Below are 17,436 nucleotides of genomic sequence, written 5' to 3' on the forward strand. Positions count from 1 at the left end.
AAATCTTCAAAATCATTAAAGTATAGAAAATCTCTATTAAATATGTCTTCTCAATCAATTTTTGTAGTCTTTCACGTTGTTAAGTTCAAAGTCCATACTTGCGAGATATCTGGCTCGCTCCAAATGTGTGTCTACTTGGGAGAATTGAGATGTTATATTCCCAGCTGGCTGTAAAACATGTATTAATATTGATGGTTTAAATAAATATTTAGAGAATGTATTCACTTTTATTCTCATTTTATATGAAACACTAGATCATGAGTCTTGTCAGGTGGTGTATGAGAGGTACGGTAATTTTTAAGAAGTGTGGCCACAGTTTTGTAGGTGATTTTAAGGTCTGCATTTATAGCTGATAGAGTGATAAAAACAACCTACTAGCCAAGTAATTGTCCCCTTTATATTGCCTATATTTTAAGCATTTTTTTCTTTTTTTAATTAGTTCTTTCTCTGCAGTTAACTGTAACATTGAGAAATAACCCTTATCACGACATACTCCCTAGAACTACAAACCTCAAAATGGTGCATATGATGTCAGCACCTGCTTTAACCTAGATGTGCCACCCTGGATAAAAGCAATAAGACCCTCCCAGTCTTTCTCTTTGAATGAATTCAATTGTGTGAAGAGAGACCTCTCACTGGCTTGAAGCACACGTGGTCCCCCAAACCAGAGGATGCTAGGCTGGACAAAGTCAAAGCTCTTTCCTTTGTCTACCCTTGCAAGGAGACTTTGACGAAGCACCTTCTACTATTGGTGCTCCCATCCATCTGATGACGACGCTCATGGGGGTGTTGCCTTCACCATCAGTGCTTTTTCCCTTTACCCTCTGCTGTGGATTACCAGGGGAGGCAGTCTTCTGCTCAGAGTTGATGGTGCAGACTGTCTGGCCAAACAGTCATCAAAAATTGCTATTAACACTCGCTTTGCTGAGGACGTCTTGATTTGAGAGAATCACTAGGAGAAATGCACCTTATGCGACTGCCACCCATTTCCTTGTTGAGGACCAGCTCAAGTGAACTTTTAACTGGAGGGGGCAACAAATCACTGAGATATCTTCCCTTTTATTGAAATTAACTGATGATAACTCCAACTGCAAAAAAAGTTAAGGTTAAATTAAGGTTATTAACATTTACTTGTGGTTAATATAACACATTCTCAACTTACTAAATACTCACGTCCCAGGATAAATAAGTTAATTGTTAAATACTACACTTGGTTGTTAGTTACATCCATTAATGGCTAAGAGCTGTTAATTACAACCATTTGAGGCATTTTATTATTTCTAATTTCCGTTTAGGATGATTAAGTATATTCATAATCAAAAAGGTGTCATTGCAAAACAAAAAACAGCTCTTGTTCCTTGAATCAAATAAGTGTTTAATACTAATACAGTTTAATACACTAAAGTTTAGCTTAGAAGAATAAGTAATACCTGTTCAAATTTAGGCAGGTCAGTATGCATGGATAGCTTAACAGCGTTGTCCACATTCATCAGCTATCACTGTCTTTTGAAGTCTTTTGAATATGATGCCACAAGCATAACACACCTCTCTTCTGGAAGATGGACCCATTCTTTTTTGCAGTACAGGTTAAGCTCCTTATATTTGAATGGGAGATGGCTGTGCACAGCTGTTTTCAGATCTCACACATGTTCTATTGGATTTAAATCTGGAATCAGGCTGTTTTGAAGCCACTTCTTTGATGTCTTGTCTGTGCTTTTGTTTTTTTTTTCCCTTTCTGAGGTCCAGAGTGCTCTGGAGCAGGTTTTCATAGGTGTCTCTGTATGTGACTGCATCCATTTTCTCCTCCATACTCATTGGTCTGCTGGTTTCCTATGTTGAAAATCCTCCCTATAGCATAAAACTACAAACACCTCCATGCTTCACTGTAGGGTTCTGGTGATAAGCGGTGCCTTGTGTCCTCCAAGAATGATGCCCAGCATCCTCACCAAAGAGTTCAATCTTTTTCTCATCACACTAGGTAATTTTGTTTCTCATGGTCTGAGAGCCCTTCAGCCACCATTTGACAAACTCAAGACAGGCTGCCATATGCGTTCTAGCATGAGTGGCTTTTGTCCGGCCACTATACCGTACAGGCCTGATTGGTAGAACACTGCAGAAATGTTTGTCCTTCTGGAAAGTTCTCTTTTTGCTGGAGCTCTGACAAGGTGACACTTATCGCCTCCTGTTTAAAGCTCTTCTCCCGGATTGCTCAGGCCAGCCAGCTGTAGAAAAGGTCCAGGTGATTCCAGGTCCTTTTTTTGTTAATAATAAAGGCCACTGTGCTAAATGAGTATTTTGGAGCATCAGAAATTCTTCTCTGTTTCCCTCTTTTCTTCCATGTCTTAGAGGTTTAGAAGCAATTCCTATAACTTCTTGGTTGATTTTAAGGCTCTGACACACACTGTTAACTGTGGGCTGTATATAAACAGGTTTCTTTCTTTCCTAATCATTTCCTAATCAACAGAATTTATCCCACGTGGAATCCATTTACGGTAAGCTTCCCCATAAGGATGATCAGTTGACACAATTTGCATCTCTGCTTAGTGTTGAACTTCATAGTTCTTAGTTTTCTGTTTCAGTTATTTGAAACAATCTACAAAAAGATACATTGACTAATTGGGATATTACTTGCATTATTTTGTAAGAAGCGATTCGATTCTACTATTTGGAATAAGACTGTAACATAACTATAGGTACATAATGTGCAGTGCTGTGATTACTTTCCAGATGCACTGTATATACTATGCTCTACAGTGACTCGCTCTTTGATCATGTTACATATCATATTCAATCACAGTGTCATCTTAAAAGCCAATTACACTGATGCTATTATGTATAAATAAGCCACATATTTAAACCTATCACTTGATTTTTGACAGCAATTTCTTCCCATGTGCATAGAAAGGATCCTATAATATTCCACTTAATAGGCCTGTGAGGAGAGGATGGCTGTCAAACCTGTACGTGGGATGTCCAATTAGCTTTTATGTCATGCACACTTTACTCACAGTTGATTTCCCAACACTTAATGATCTATTGAAAGAACATGGGTTGTGTAGAGGGGGAGAATAGATTGAAGCATGCTGCTGACATCAACATCACAGAAAATAGAAAACAATAGATTACCATCCATCCATCCATCCATTATCTTACACGCTTGTCCCAATTGGGGTCACGAGAACAATAGATTACCTTTTGCTCAAATTACAGAATTTCTAACTTAGATTTTTGGCTTATTTATTTAAAAAAAAATCCCTTTTACAAGATCATTTTCCAAATCTGCTCATATAGAAAATCTAATTACCTCACCGCCGACTGACTGAAAATGATCATATGTATATGTGTGTCAGTGCATCCAGAAAGCCCATTGGCCAACTTATACTCATTTTATTATTATTTAGCTATGACAAGACCATTTTATTTGTACAGGACATTTCAGTAACAAGACAATTCAATTTGTTCAATTCAGTGTTGTACACAAATAATTGAAACACAGAGGGGAAAGTTAGTTGAAGTTGGATTATAAACATAAATGATTAATATATCATTAAATGGTCTAGAAGGTAAAAGGCACCTCTAAATAAATGGGTTTTTAAACTAAAGCAACTTACGGGATCAGTATCTCTACAGGCTTTGATGAGTTTGTCCAGATTAAGAGGGCGTAAAAATGTAAGTTTCTTCTTCATGTTTGCCTTTGGTTTGGGTCTGTGGAGTTGACTTGACCCAGCCACCCTTTTAGCCATGGCATATATGCTGCTTACATTATTATTATTAATTCTTATGTTTCTGGTGATATTAAAGAAGAAGGACTCTCCCTTCATTTTTTTTATTGAAGGAATTAGCTCGGCTGCTCAGTGGCACTGCCTTGCAACAAGAAGGTTCTGGGTTCGATGCCTGGGGTCTTTCTGCATGGAGTTTGCATGTTCTCCCTGAGCATGCGTGGGTTCTCTCCGGGTACTCTGGCATCCTCCCACAGTCCAAAAACATGACTGTTTGGTTAATTGGCTTCTCTAAAGTCCCCTTAGGTGTGAGCGTGTGTGTGAATGGTTGTATGTCCTGTTTGTCTCTGTGTTGCCTTGCGATGGACTGGCGACCTGTCCAGGGTGTACCCAGCCTCTCGCCCTTAGACAACTGGAGATAGGCACCAGCACCCCTCACAACCCCACTTAAGATAAGTGTGTTAGAAAATGGATGGATGGATTGAATTAGCTCCTGTTGCCAATGGCCTATGGCTGCAAACAGAATGGATTCTCAGCTGAAAGCTACACTAAGTAGCAACTAAAACTCTCCTGAGAAGTCTGTGCTTGCTGGACAAAGCCAGACAACCTTTACTACGATTCAGAAGGAACCGATCATAGTGACCGCCTTTTCGTGTGATTCAAACCAAGTTGAACACAGTGTTTCCTGCTGAAGCAGATGAGAGCTAATAAAGCTCAAGTTGACCTTCACCTAACAGCTGGCTGAACCGCTGTTTCCTGAGGAGCCGTTAGAAGCCGCTGACCCGTTCCATACTGGTCCTGCTGCTGCCTGAGACGCCGCCGCTTGCTTGAGCCACCATCACCTGCCCACCATCACCTTGAGCCACCATCACCTGCTACAGCTCAGGTAGCAGCCGCTACCTGAGCTGTAGCTACCAGCTAACTGTCATAGCTAAAGGGAGACGTTCCTGGCTACTGTGAGTTTTAAAATGACGTCCTGCAAAATTGCCTCTTGAGAAGAAAAGTCCCCTCCATTCCACTAAGCAAGAACAGTAACATCCATCGTTCCCTCTTTCCATCTGATGCTTAACAGGTGCTTTGCTTGTGTGATTAGATAGTTGTGCATGTGTTCGTGTTTTATCTGAAAGATGCTGATGGTTTAAATAGTTCTGAACTGAATGCTAATGCTCACTGAGCCGACAATGGGCAACCAACATTGTCTTACCATCTGGGTCTGGAGAGACTGCTACTGTGGACCGTCTAGCATAGTTAGCTACTTCACGTTGTAGAGGCCACGTTGTAAGCTTTAACTTTTCCTTTATTTCAGCTGGACCCGCCCGGACCAGACCCTCAGGGGCCAGCTAATCTAACCCATTCTCTTTCAGCTTCATCTTATTTTAATGCATTCCTGAGTCTCTGGTCATTTTTCACTGTAAAACCAAATTAAACTGCACCATTTTGACTGAATTTAATATCTTTTTGCCAGGGTTTAGTAACAGTCATGTGCTGCTATTTTAAAGGACACCTTCAATGCATTAAGCCTTAAAACTTGAACATTCCTCAGAGACCCTTGAACAGACTTTTAAACCCCTTTTTTCCCTTTTTTATTTGCTGTATTATTTATTATTATTTTCAGCAGTATTTAGTGCCTGCATAGTTATAAAATATATTAATACTGTGTGATTAGATTTAGCTGATAAAGCTACCATTGTATAATTTAACCTGTGATCTTTTGTGTTTATTTTATACACTGAACGATTTATCACTCAGGCTTGATTCACTCTTCTTTTGTTGGCATCCAAATGAACAGAGACACATTTATATGGTTGGTGATTAATAACTCTGCTGATAGCCATAGTCTAAATTATTAAACTGGTTAGGGAACTGGATTTTAAACAGCCAGTCCAGGAGTCCAACCTTTTATGCAAAATTCTAAGAACCCTGGTAAGGAAGTAAATTACAGTTACAATCATTTGACTAAAGGTCATTAATTGGTTTTACCTGTAATTTTGAATAAACTATTAATTAAATACAACTTCCAGTTCCAGTTATTTAATGTATTCATAATCTTCTGATAAACTGTGCTATGGTTAATAAAAGTACTGAAGCCAGATGTAATAAAAGACTTTCCGGCTAATATATATTGTCTATATTATTTAATCTGGAAATAAACTTTAACTTCAGATATGAACAGTATTTGTAAGAATACAACCATAACATAACCAAGTTATTTCTCAGCATTTTGAACAGTTTTAACTTTAACACGAAGCAGACAAATTATAACATACCAATGAGAATATTATATACATATTCTTCCAGAACAGGTTTTCCACAGTTCTTTATGTCACATTTTAAGTGAAGACTGAAAAGCTACAGATTCAAGACATTGGCACCTACTCACTCCCACCAAAGTTTACAAAAAATGCAAGTAAGGGAATGTGTAGGCAACTGTGAATACTGTAGAGCTGTATTTGCGTCGTGTCTGTGTGTTATTGATTCATTCATTTTACTATTTTCAGTTCTCATGATCTGAAAGTTAACTTTGTAGCAAAAACTTATTTTAAGTTATGGATTTGATATTGCTGAAAGATGTAAATAAGATATGCACCACACAATACTCTGAAGTTCCAATTTTTGTGAATATATTCATCTTCAATTATATTACAATTTTAAACTTAGAAGAAATAAGTGCGATGTTTATTTTTAATTATGAATTTCTTACTTCTTATTTATTTATAAGTAAATAATTCCAAGTGTAGTGTTTAATGTATTCAGTCCCTCTGTGGTACATTTGTGGTTTGTTGATATATCTTCTGCCAACTGGATAAAGGCAGAGAGACACATGATGGAGATTGTTGTAACTAAACCCTAAATCAATGTTTTTTTTTTGTTAATAAACATATTAATGGGACCTTGGGTGTGCTATCCATAATGTTACTGTTTCACTGAGATTATTTAGTCATGTCAAACTTACTCTCGCTTTCCCTTCTCCAGACCACCACATCATGCTCATCCCTACACGTCTTCTTTATGACGCTGCTGACCCTTTTTCAGACCTTTTCTGGGAGCAGGGTTATGCTTTTTCTTTGGGTTTAGTTACACTTACAGTAGACTCAGAGAACATGGAAGAAGTACACAGAAAACTGTATGTCTCCAACAGTAGAATCGTGCAAGAAACTTAAATACTTTTGTGATGTGTGCAGTTAAATGGCAAGCAGATCTAAAGAACTGGCAGAAATAATCTAATAAAATCACAGAAACACTGAATAACTAGAAGGAAAATGAAGACTAAGTAAACCGAGCTTAAATAGAAGAATGACAAAATAACCTAAAATAGAAGCCCCAACATACAAAGCTCAGACTAAAGAAAATTGCACACTCATTGGAAACTCGAAAGAATTCTTCTCCCAGAGGATGGATTTCTAACACCCAATTAGCCTTTATACAAAAAATAAATCTCAGCCTAGGCAGGCCAAGGGGATATTTGGAACAGTGTTCAGCCACTTAAAGCTCAACTACTGATTTTGGCTCATTGGCGAAGCTTCCCCTAAGAATAAGATGCATAGTGACACTAGTGTTCTTAAGCAATGGAGCAGATACAGAGGAGCAGTATAGCCGTGGGCCAATCATGAAAAGAGCCATCACCAAGTTGCATATATTGTGCTTTTTACATCTGTATTTTCAAGTGCCCCTTTTGACACACCCTTGCTGTGGGATTTAGTTTGTTTTGCTGATTAAGGTTAACTAGTTTTAAGTGTTTGTAAAACAATTTTTGCAACAGAATTTTATGTAGCTCCATTCATTGTCCATCTGTTCTGAACAGCTTCTGTGTTTATGAGGGAAAAACATCCCAAAAGCACAATTCTGCCATGACCCGATGTCATTTCGGAGATTATTGGGTAACAGTTTTTTGCTGTACATGAAGGCATTGTTGTCTTCTTTCATAAATGGTGTTTCTCCTGCAAAAATTTTATACAGACTGAATTATTTAGGAATGTAAACAATGAACACAGAGAAGAGACATTTATGAGGACATGATACAAAACATGATACAAAACTTGTAAAATCCACAATAAAATGTTGCTAGATACATAAATTGTAAAAAAAGACCGCAACTCAGAATTCCAATGTTATTTTGTTAATCTAGCATTGAGAAACTAAACTCTATACAGCTGATCTTTGAAGGTGTGTCATCCCAAGAAAAAAAATCTACAATTATTTTGCAATGCACATTTACTCTTCTCACTGTAGTGATGTTTGGGTAAAGCGAAGCTATCCGCCACCGCTACCTCAGTGCAGAGAATTACTAACAGCATTCAGGGAAAGCTCTCACTTAGCGCATACCGATTCCTGTGTGTTGTAAAGTGGAAAATTCAAATGTACAAATTAAGCAAATGTATATCTTGGTTTCTGCAAAATAATTCTCTGGGATTATTTTTTCAGGTTTTTACTTTGTGTTAGAACAGTCAAATGTTTGAATTTTGGAACTTTGTCTTCTCATGTGTGGATGCAGTTCAGCTGCAGATGGTCTGTCTAACCAAGGCATTAATCACTCTCACTCTGAAATCACAAGGCCCTCCTCCTCTCACCTGCAATGAGACATGGGTTCATGTGAATTACCATAACATAATGGATGTGAACTTCCTCTCTGTGGTTAGTACAAGGACCTGTACATACACACCAACCAGATTTTTTTTTTCCCTCAGCCTCTATCATCACCCCGTCTGCTCTCTGCTTTCTGGTTAGACATCAGACCTACAAATACCCATCTCTCTTCTGTGCTGTTTGTGTCTCTCAAAGCCTCCACCCATCTGCGTGCTGATGTGGTGATATAGTGAATGCTAGCTTAATAAAGCTTGAAGTGCGTGTTGTCTCTCCAAATGTCGATCATTCTAATTATTCATAGATGGAGCTGAGATTGGTGTGGGAGGCGAGGTCTCAGAGCTGCAGCAGCAGCTCGATAGTACAGCATGGCGGAGGTGTTTTATCCGATGGATGGGGAAAGGTTGCCCTGCTGCACGATTCAGCATTTTCATAACTTAAATAGCATGAACATACAGATCAGTCTGCAATGTGTCAACTGTCAATTTTTAGTGAGTCGTGTGCAAAACCAAAGCTATCATTCAGCCAAAATGACTTAAACTCTTTATGTTATCATAAGTCTTTTATAAAGGAAAGAAAAAGTAAATCAGACAAGCTCTGGGCAGCAAAGAAAAGGAGTAAAAGCTGAGCCCATATCTATTTCTAGGAGAGAAACAGAACTACACACTAAAAAACAGGCCCAACTCCATAATCCAAAATCAAAAGTTTTGATCGCAGCAGCCCAGCTGGTATTTTTCTCTAAGTGTCACAGCCCAACAGGAATAGACCAAATGAAGCTACTTTGACATAATTATGAAGATTGGTGATTAGTATTTTATTGCTCCAGCAGAACCTCACACTGATTTTTTTTTTTTACTATATTTTCAGTTAATGCACCTCTGCATCACAGTTACTGTCACTACTAAAATTCCTATTAAACATATTTAAAAGGAAGGAAGTTTTAGACATTCTTTAACCTGATCAGAATGGCTTCTAACATTTCATTAGTAATCCACAGTGTTGGACAACTTAAAGAAAAAAAATTAATTAGTTATACTTACTTCAAAAAGTAACTGGGTAAGTAACTGTTTTTCAACATTATGAAATTAACTATGTTCACTGGCACAATTAACTATCACTTTACCTAAAAATATGTTTTATAAGTAAAAACCTTTTGGTTTGCATCTTAATGAAACTTTCAAATAGTCTAATATTTATTTAAAGACTTAATGTAAGATTAACTAAAAATACATTTAGCAGGCAAGTACAAACAGAAAACACTATACTGTTCTGAGAAATACAATTTATATTTAAGAACATTTTATTATTATTATTTATTTTTTTTTTCTTCTTTGGCAGTGTCTGAATGTCTGCCCTTATCACTATATAGGGCAGTTTGCAGTGGTTATGCCATTTTAGGTGAGCGTTGAACATCTATTGGATGAAAAAGTAGTGGACTCAAAATTTCCCACTATGCACATTGAAAAGTAGTGATCATCCATGGTCACTAGACGAGCTGATTTATCCGGGAGTGCTTTGCGAGAGCTCTCCTCGCAAAACGTCATGGGATTTGTTGTGCCGGCAACAAAAAAAGATGCTGCAGGCACCGTCCGGTGAGGCGGAGTTACGTGACCAATGGGGAGTAAAACGTAGCGATCATCTCTCCGAAGTCAATTAACTGAGTTAACTACAATGTCCACTATATAGTCTTATAGTCCACTATATAGTATGGCGGGATTTAGGGATGAGGGCCGACGTTCCGACACAGCCACTGAAATTGCTTATGGGAGAAAGAAGTTTTATGGTTTTGTTATGCCTAAGCAAAATGCAAACCTGCAATCAGTTTTAATAGCCTGGTAAATAAATCTGGTTTTCCTGTTAATCATCTAAGAACAGAAGGAAATCATTCTGCTTTCCTGAACAAACACATAGTACATGGATTTGGTATGAAAATAGGAACTTTGTTTTGCTAAGTCCATGTAAGCAACTTGTAAAGGATTGTTTCTTAGATCTGTCGGTCAGAATGAACCAGTGTTTATGACTTTCAGGAAATGTTTGGATCTTGATGCCAATGTAGACCATGAGATTAGACTTTGCATAAAAGACTGGGAAGATCTGTTGGACTTTATGAGCTTCTGATGACATTGTATGCAGTATATGCTGAAAAAAGACCCTCCAAGTGTTGCTTCTGTGGGAGAACTGTGTCTGCCTTTTGTTTATTTAAACCTATTTGTGATCGCTTGCCCTCCCCTTTACTTACAACTGATGTAAGAACAGCTTTGTACCCAGGGCATAGGTGAAATTTCCCACATGGAGGATATATAGAATATTCAAGCATATTTAATAATTAATGCATGTTTGTGTCCCAAAGGAGCGTTTACCCCTACAAATATGTAGCCACAGCTGCCTTGTTACTTAACCTAAAATCTGTCAGCTATCCAGGAGGGGCCTGGCCTTTTTATATGCCTTAAGACACAAGCTGTTTATAAAATAATAAGCACACATAGTTGAAAACTTGGGATGTTGAATTCTTCGCAACAGCTTAGATAAGAGTATGGGCTGAATTTATTTAAACTGTCTTACCCAAGCAGGCAGCTGTTTTTCATTGACTTTTCTGCATTTTAATGCTTAAAACAACCACAAAAAAAGGAATCTAGTTAAAGGCATTACTCTAAATTATTCAGTCTTAGATTTTACTGCAATAAAATAGAGATATTGTTTTCACGCAGGTAAAACATCTTTCTGTTGTTATAAAAATTTACATCATATTTATGTAAATATTATTGCAAAATTTATTTTATTTTGTATACTACAGCACTAAAAAATTCAAAATAAAAGAAAAAAAATAGCTAATGACTAAGTTTAGTTAACACAACCCACTGTCAGAAGATGTTTGAACAACTGGGTGTGATACATTTCCATTTAAATTATTCTGTTTGGAAATAGTCAGCACAAGGAAACATGTAGCATTAAAAGGATAACTAATAGCTTGCAGATTCAATTTATATTTAAAATCATCATAAAGGATATTCTTAGTAAACCGCATTGTGTTAGCCTAGGGAAAAAAAAAAGAAATTGGTCTGTTTTTCTGAATTAAAGAGATCATGTTTCCAAAATTGTAGGTGACCGCAGACAGGAGGCCTCTGATTGGTCAAATCTACCTCTGCTCTATGCGTATTTCCTGTTTGGTACCTTACCGGGTGGCTTTGTTTGTGTGATCGCCATTGTGGAAAACGACTCGTGAAGATATGAGGAGGGCGAGAACGCTGGGACCCTTTTTCCACTTTGAGCCCCTCTTTTTCACCCTCATGTCCCTCCGTTGTCACACAAACTTGCCCACACTTCCTCACCGCCTCGCCTGTATCTAGACCCACAGCTAGTTTGTGATTGTTCCTCTTGCGTTGCAGCATGGAATAACATAGCGCAGACCTCGCTTCAAAATTGGGCATAAATCAAAAATACCTGCAACAAGCTCACTGCGACACATGGCTGTGGGATTATACACAGCGCTTTAAGACCATGTCCTTGGTGACTGTAAATGTATTTTTATTTGTATTGTAATTTTGTGAAGCAATTTGTGACCTCTATGTCAGTGAAAGGTGCTATACAAATAAACATTACTTACTTACTGCTTTGCTTTTTGGTCCCTTCAAACCCCCATCACCAAAAATAGATATATTGACAGTAGGACTGTGGACGTTTTCTGTGCTATCCTATGCTCTGGACTACAGCAACTTTGAATTACAGTGTACAAACTATGAGTCTTTTTCATTTATATATTTTTGCGTCATGAAAGAAAAAAGCAATGTATTAAAGTTGACCAACAGAGTGAGAGGGTAGACGTATATCAAGACCAAATCCTTGGGTAAAACAAACAAATGTAAATGACCACAAAACAGGATTAAATCATGGGTGAATGGACCTTTGCTCAAATTCCTAGAAGGCACTGACTTTGGCTGTTGAACATGCTTTGACCATTTTAATAGTTACTTACAACTAAAGATATCCCTTTTCACACACATTTATGCTCACTCTCTGGTAACATCCTCCCCACCATCACCACCCAATTTTTTTTTACTTTTTAGTAATAGTTTTGGGAAGTGGCAGCCTAGTGGTTAGGACATTGCGCTTGGAACCCAGAGGTTCCGAGTTCAAGCTCCACTCCCAGACTGCTGCTCTGGGTCCCTGAGCAAAGGATCCGCTGCACAGTGGCAGCTCACTGCTCCCCAAGGGGATGGGTTAAATGCAGAGAGTTAATTTCGTTGCTCTGTAATTGTGAGAGTGTAATGACAATAAAAGCTGGGGAAAATAAGTAAACTGATGTTCGACAACAGTTTTCGTTACCCCAGCTTTGTTGTACCACTGAGTTTGACATGTCTGAGCATGACTTACAGTACCCACGCCTTAATATTTCTTTTTTTTGTCACACATCAAACTAATGTACTGTATATATCAGTTAAAATACATCCTGTGTAAATACAAATAGCAGGTTTCAAATTAGAATGTTAATTCTTCCAAAAAATATGGAAATTTAACTGTTATATGTGAAATTATAATTGCCTCCTGAGCTTAATAACAGGTTATGTCAAATCACCTGCCATTAAAGGAATAGTACACCCAAAACATGATTAGCCTTCATTTTCTACTCACCCCCATGCTGAACAACACTCTGGAGTACTTTTTTGATATCTCAAATGCATCTGGAGATCTGGGAGGCTTCTTGCTGTCTGCTGACATTCAAGTAATGGAGGTCTATGGCGCCCGAGGCAGAAAGGTCCATAAAAGTCCACAAAAAACGTGTCAATATTCCTCCATACTGCTCGTCCAATGTATTCCAAGTGTCCTGAGTGGGTAGCATCCCGACGCGTTCACGACGCTACGGAAGCCAGCAGACCAAACCAGATGAAAGTGCGCATTCAGCGTCTGCTCTGCCGATAATGCAAGCGTGGAAGAAGAAATGTGCTGTTTACCTGTGCAAAGAAAGAAACAACGAAAGAAAAATGTCTGAGGACTTCAGTGTTGAGGAAGAGCACGAGTTCTTTGCTGAGCTGAATGCGCACTTTCATCTGGTTTGGTCTGCCGCAGTTTCCGTAGCGTCGTGAACGCGCTTTCAGGAAATCCTATACACTACTGTTTATGCTCTAAAAACATTCTAAATGACTTCGTTTCGAGTAAATTCTGGATGCTACCCACTCAGGACACTTGGAATACATTGGATGAGCAGTATGGAGGAATATTGAAACGTTTTTTGTGGACTTTTATGGACCTTTCTGCCTCGGGCACCATAGACCTCCATTATTTGAATGTCAGCAGACAGCAAGAAGCCTCCCAGATCTCCAGATGCATTTGAGATATCAAAAAAGTACTCCAGAGTGTTGTTCAGCATGGGGGTGAGTAGAAAATGAAGGCTAATCATGTTTTGGGTGTACTGTTCCTTTAAATGTTTGTAAAAAGTGGCATGGGTCTTTTCATCACTGTTAACAGACTAGAATTGTTTTACAGTAACTCAGCCTTATTGCTGGGTTTTTGAGGATGAAGGAACTTTTTTATGTCACACTGTAGTATCCTAACTGGTTTCCTGGCTTTAATAGAAAAAATTTAACAAGGTTAAAGTTTTAAGGCAATAGCATCAGTCATATTTTGATAGGATCAAAGTTAAATGGTATTTTTGACCACATTTTAAAAAAATACTATAATTACTCTGTTACTTCAAATTTTATTAGAATTAATCATTGTGATTCCATTTGAAATGAATCCAAATATATAAAAATCCTGAATTATGAATGTACATTGACATATTCCAAAGAAAATCTTTATTTTATCTTTTCTCTTTACTCCAAAGACATAAAACTAGTGTCGTATTTATATTGTTTTTTTGTTTTTTTTCTAGTGTTGCAGTCAAGACCATACCAGCCAATACCAAGGAGTACCGAGACCGATACAAGGCCAAGGCCTTTAGAGGCCTCTTGGTCTTGGTCTGGAACTCAGCCTCTAAAGGTCTTGGTCTTGTCTCGGTACTCCTTGGTCTTGGTTGATGTGGTTTTTAATTCAGCACTACTAAAAATATCAGCCTTTTTAAAACTCAATATCTTATTTGGTCAAAATTAATTTATATTTTAAGACTTCTAAAGAGCTGTCTCTTTAGTTTTTACAAACAGATAAGTCAGAGTTTCTAAAGTTTTTTTTTTTCATTAGAGGTTTCAGACATTTTGCAGTTCTATCGATTACTATCTTGTTCAATATTGAGTAGAACCCTTAATTTTTTGTTCATGTTGTTGAATCAATGGCCACACCAATATCAATTTTCAGCCATTGGGATCAAATTCACCAACAGATGCGAGTAACTTGAAGTGCTCATGCACCCCTATCACCATTTGACTTAAAGTAGCTACTTATTTATAAACTAATTATTTCAGTCACTTTTTCATGATAAAGGATTTTTTTTATTTTAGGTAAAATGGAATTATTATTTTGAAGCCAGAAATACTATCATTCAGTTGGATCAGCATAATGTTTAATTTTAACTAAATTATCTTGAAATGTCACTTCAGCAGAGAGCCACAAGGGGCTCTATAGTTAACTTAATATGTTTTAAATTTTAACTATTATCATCTTTTTTTTGTTTCATGCTTTTGTGCTCCCATGAAAGAAACTCTGGCCTTATAATCGGACACCCTTAATTTTGGAAACACCAGTAGAAAATATAAATAAAAATTCTATTAAAAAGAATATGTCCCCCAGTGATATTTTAAATAACTACCAAAAAAATCACTTTCCTTATTTAGCTTTGTTTTTAGGCATCTTCTTTATCATTAACATAACATTTTTATGAATTATGCGTGAGTTTCCAGAGAGGGTGAATTTTTGTTTTTTATTGAGTTGGGCAGGTTTCTAAACTGTGTTGGGATGAAAACTGTCAGTCAGCTCTGGTGAACCTGTCAATGAACTGCAGCACACCAGCTGCCATGGTTAGCCACCACACTATATAAGTCAATGCTACATAATTCAACTCTACTGCCTACGCACAGCGAGGTGATAAGCAACTTGACTGTCAAACAGCTCTTACAAGCAGCAGTAACTCTACCTTTTGGAGCTGCCCACCAGCACAGCCTACCAATTAGCCATCATGCTCAATCAGATACCCCCAAACATATAGATGATAACTTAATGTAGCTCTTACAACTGTTGACCAGTCTGTACAATTCCATTTGATCAGTCTGTCCCCAAACATTCCCTGCTCAAGAGAGAGGACCTCAAGGAAAGCATACTCCTCGTCTTGGCTTGCCTGGACTATCCCTAACTCTTTTGAGTAGCTGTTGCTGCATTTATGAGCAAAATCTTAGCTGGACAAGGATCCTGATCTCTGTACCTCCTACATACCAATGTCTTTAATCAACATAGTCAGAAAAATATTGGCAAGGACTAAATGTAGTTTGGAGTGTAAAGCAGTATTTTTTTTTCTCATATAAACTGATGTAAATTCTTTGTTTGTTTTGGTCAGTTTGTTGGTTTTGTCAAAAAAAAAAAAAAAACACTTACTCTTAAACTCTTGTTTTCCTCCTAATCATTTCCCCTTATGTACCAGACAATAACAGATTTACCTCCATAAATATCAAGGAAAAGTGTTCTTTTGTCACATAAAATAATACCTTTATCAGATACTTTCAAAGTGCAAAGGCTATTTAACAGACTATTTTCACTAATGTAGTTGAAACTGTATACGTTTCTGAAAGACGTGCACAATTAGCCCTTTATTCTCCGACTGTTCTTAATGTTTGTCTAACATTTTGTATTTGCAGACAGCTCAGCTAGCATCATTTCAAGACGGAGGCGGTTTAATCATCTGACCCAGGAGTTCTATGAGCTTCCAATCGTGGTGTGGGACGGTGGGGAGCCATCGCTGAGTGGCACCAGTACCTTGACCCTGCGGGTGTGCCCTTGCCAGCGCTATGGCAAGATCAGGATCTGCCAAGGAGAGGCGCCGCTACCCTACGCGGGTCTCAGCACGGGGGCTCTTATTGCCATCCTGCTGTGCATCGTCATCTTGCTTGGTGAGTTTTGGGCAGACGCTCTAGGGGGTTGGAGAAGGAAGAGACTTGTGTGGGGGAGCAAAATATCCTGGGGCTGTGGTTGGAGGAGATTGGCCGTGGAGGAGTTAGAGAGTAGGAGGGTGAAGGTGTATTTCAAGGGCAGAGATGGGGAGGGGGATGAATAGATATAGGAGGGCATTGGTGCTCTGTTGGTGCTCAGAATCTAAAATGAGTGAGTTGAAGAAAGAAAGGGTCAAATGAAAAGTATGTGAAGGACTTAAGAGAAGGGGTATCAAGAGAAAGGAGGCCAGTAAAAAGGAGAGGGTTCAGACAATTACTGAGGATATATACTGAGAAATGCATAAAGCTGAAGGCAAAGGTGTCTACTACAGGTCCTCAGTGACCTAATCCTGTATGTTTTAGAAGTTTTTCTGCCTCGACACATTAATATAAATCATCTGTTTTACCCACAGAAACAGTTAACTCAACAAACTATGATTATAATGGCTGAAAGGATATAAGAAAGTACCAAAACATTGGGGTGAAGACACACTCCTTATATTTTTAGCACCTGCTGCATATAAGAGGCTGGAAATTGCATTCTTTTTGTTAACAATTTTGTAATGATCTGTTATGCCCTTCTTAACAGCATTTTCATTATTTTTCATGGTTAGAATCATTTCCTTGTCATTAAGCACAATGATGAGCATAATCCTACTGGTTTTCTATCTTGCAACAGGAACACTGTAAAGGTGGGTGTGTTACTATTCCCACTTTGAAAGGGAAAGCAACATAAAAAAAGTGTTCGGTTTTGTATTTTCTGAAAGTTTACAACATTGATTAATTGATTAATGTTAATCATATGCATTTGTTCTGAAGTCCTAGCAAAGTTCTATAAAATTCCCAGAAGCAATATGTGCTAAAAGCACAGACAACTAATTTGTCCTCCTTTGTTATCATGGCTTTCCACCTAGAAGCAAGAATCTCTTCTTACATTCTGAAAACATTGTGATCGATTCAGATCCTAAACTGTCAAGAATTAGACAAAATTGTCATAGTGACGTATTCCAACGCTTTAAGACAAAATGGTAAAGACTAGGGCTGCAACAACGAATCGATAAAATCGA

General features: G+C 37.9%; 1 protein-coding gene across 1 annotated transcript in view; it reads left to right on the forward strand.

Moving 5' to 3' along the window:
• cdh18 (cadherin 18, type 2) overlaps positions 1-17,436 on the forward strand; it is a 194,123-nt gene that overhangs the window by 161,444 nt on the left and 15,243 nt on the right. Inside the window, exon 11 of the mRNA XM_015370148.1 lies at positions 16,079-16,330. Coding sequence (XP_015225634.1) covers positions 16,079-16,330 — 252 coding nt within the window. The remainder of the gene's footprint in view (positions 1-16,078; positions 16,331-17,436) is intronic.

Source organism: Cyprinodon variegatus, unplaced genomic scaffold (genome assembly GCF_000732505.1).
Source record: "Cyprinodon variegatus isolate N-32 unplaced genomic scaffold, C_variegatus-1.0 Scaffold42, whole genome shotgun sequence".
NCBI lineage: Eukaryota > Metazoa > Chordata > Actinopteri > Cyprinodontiformes > Cyprinodontidae > Cyprinodon > Cyprinodon variegatus.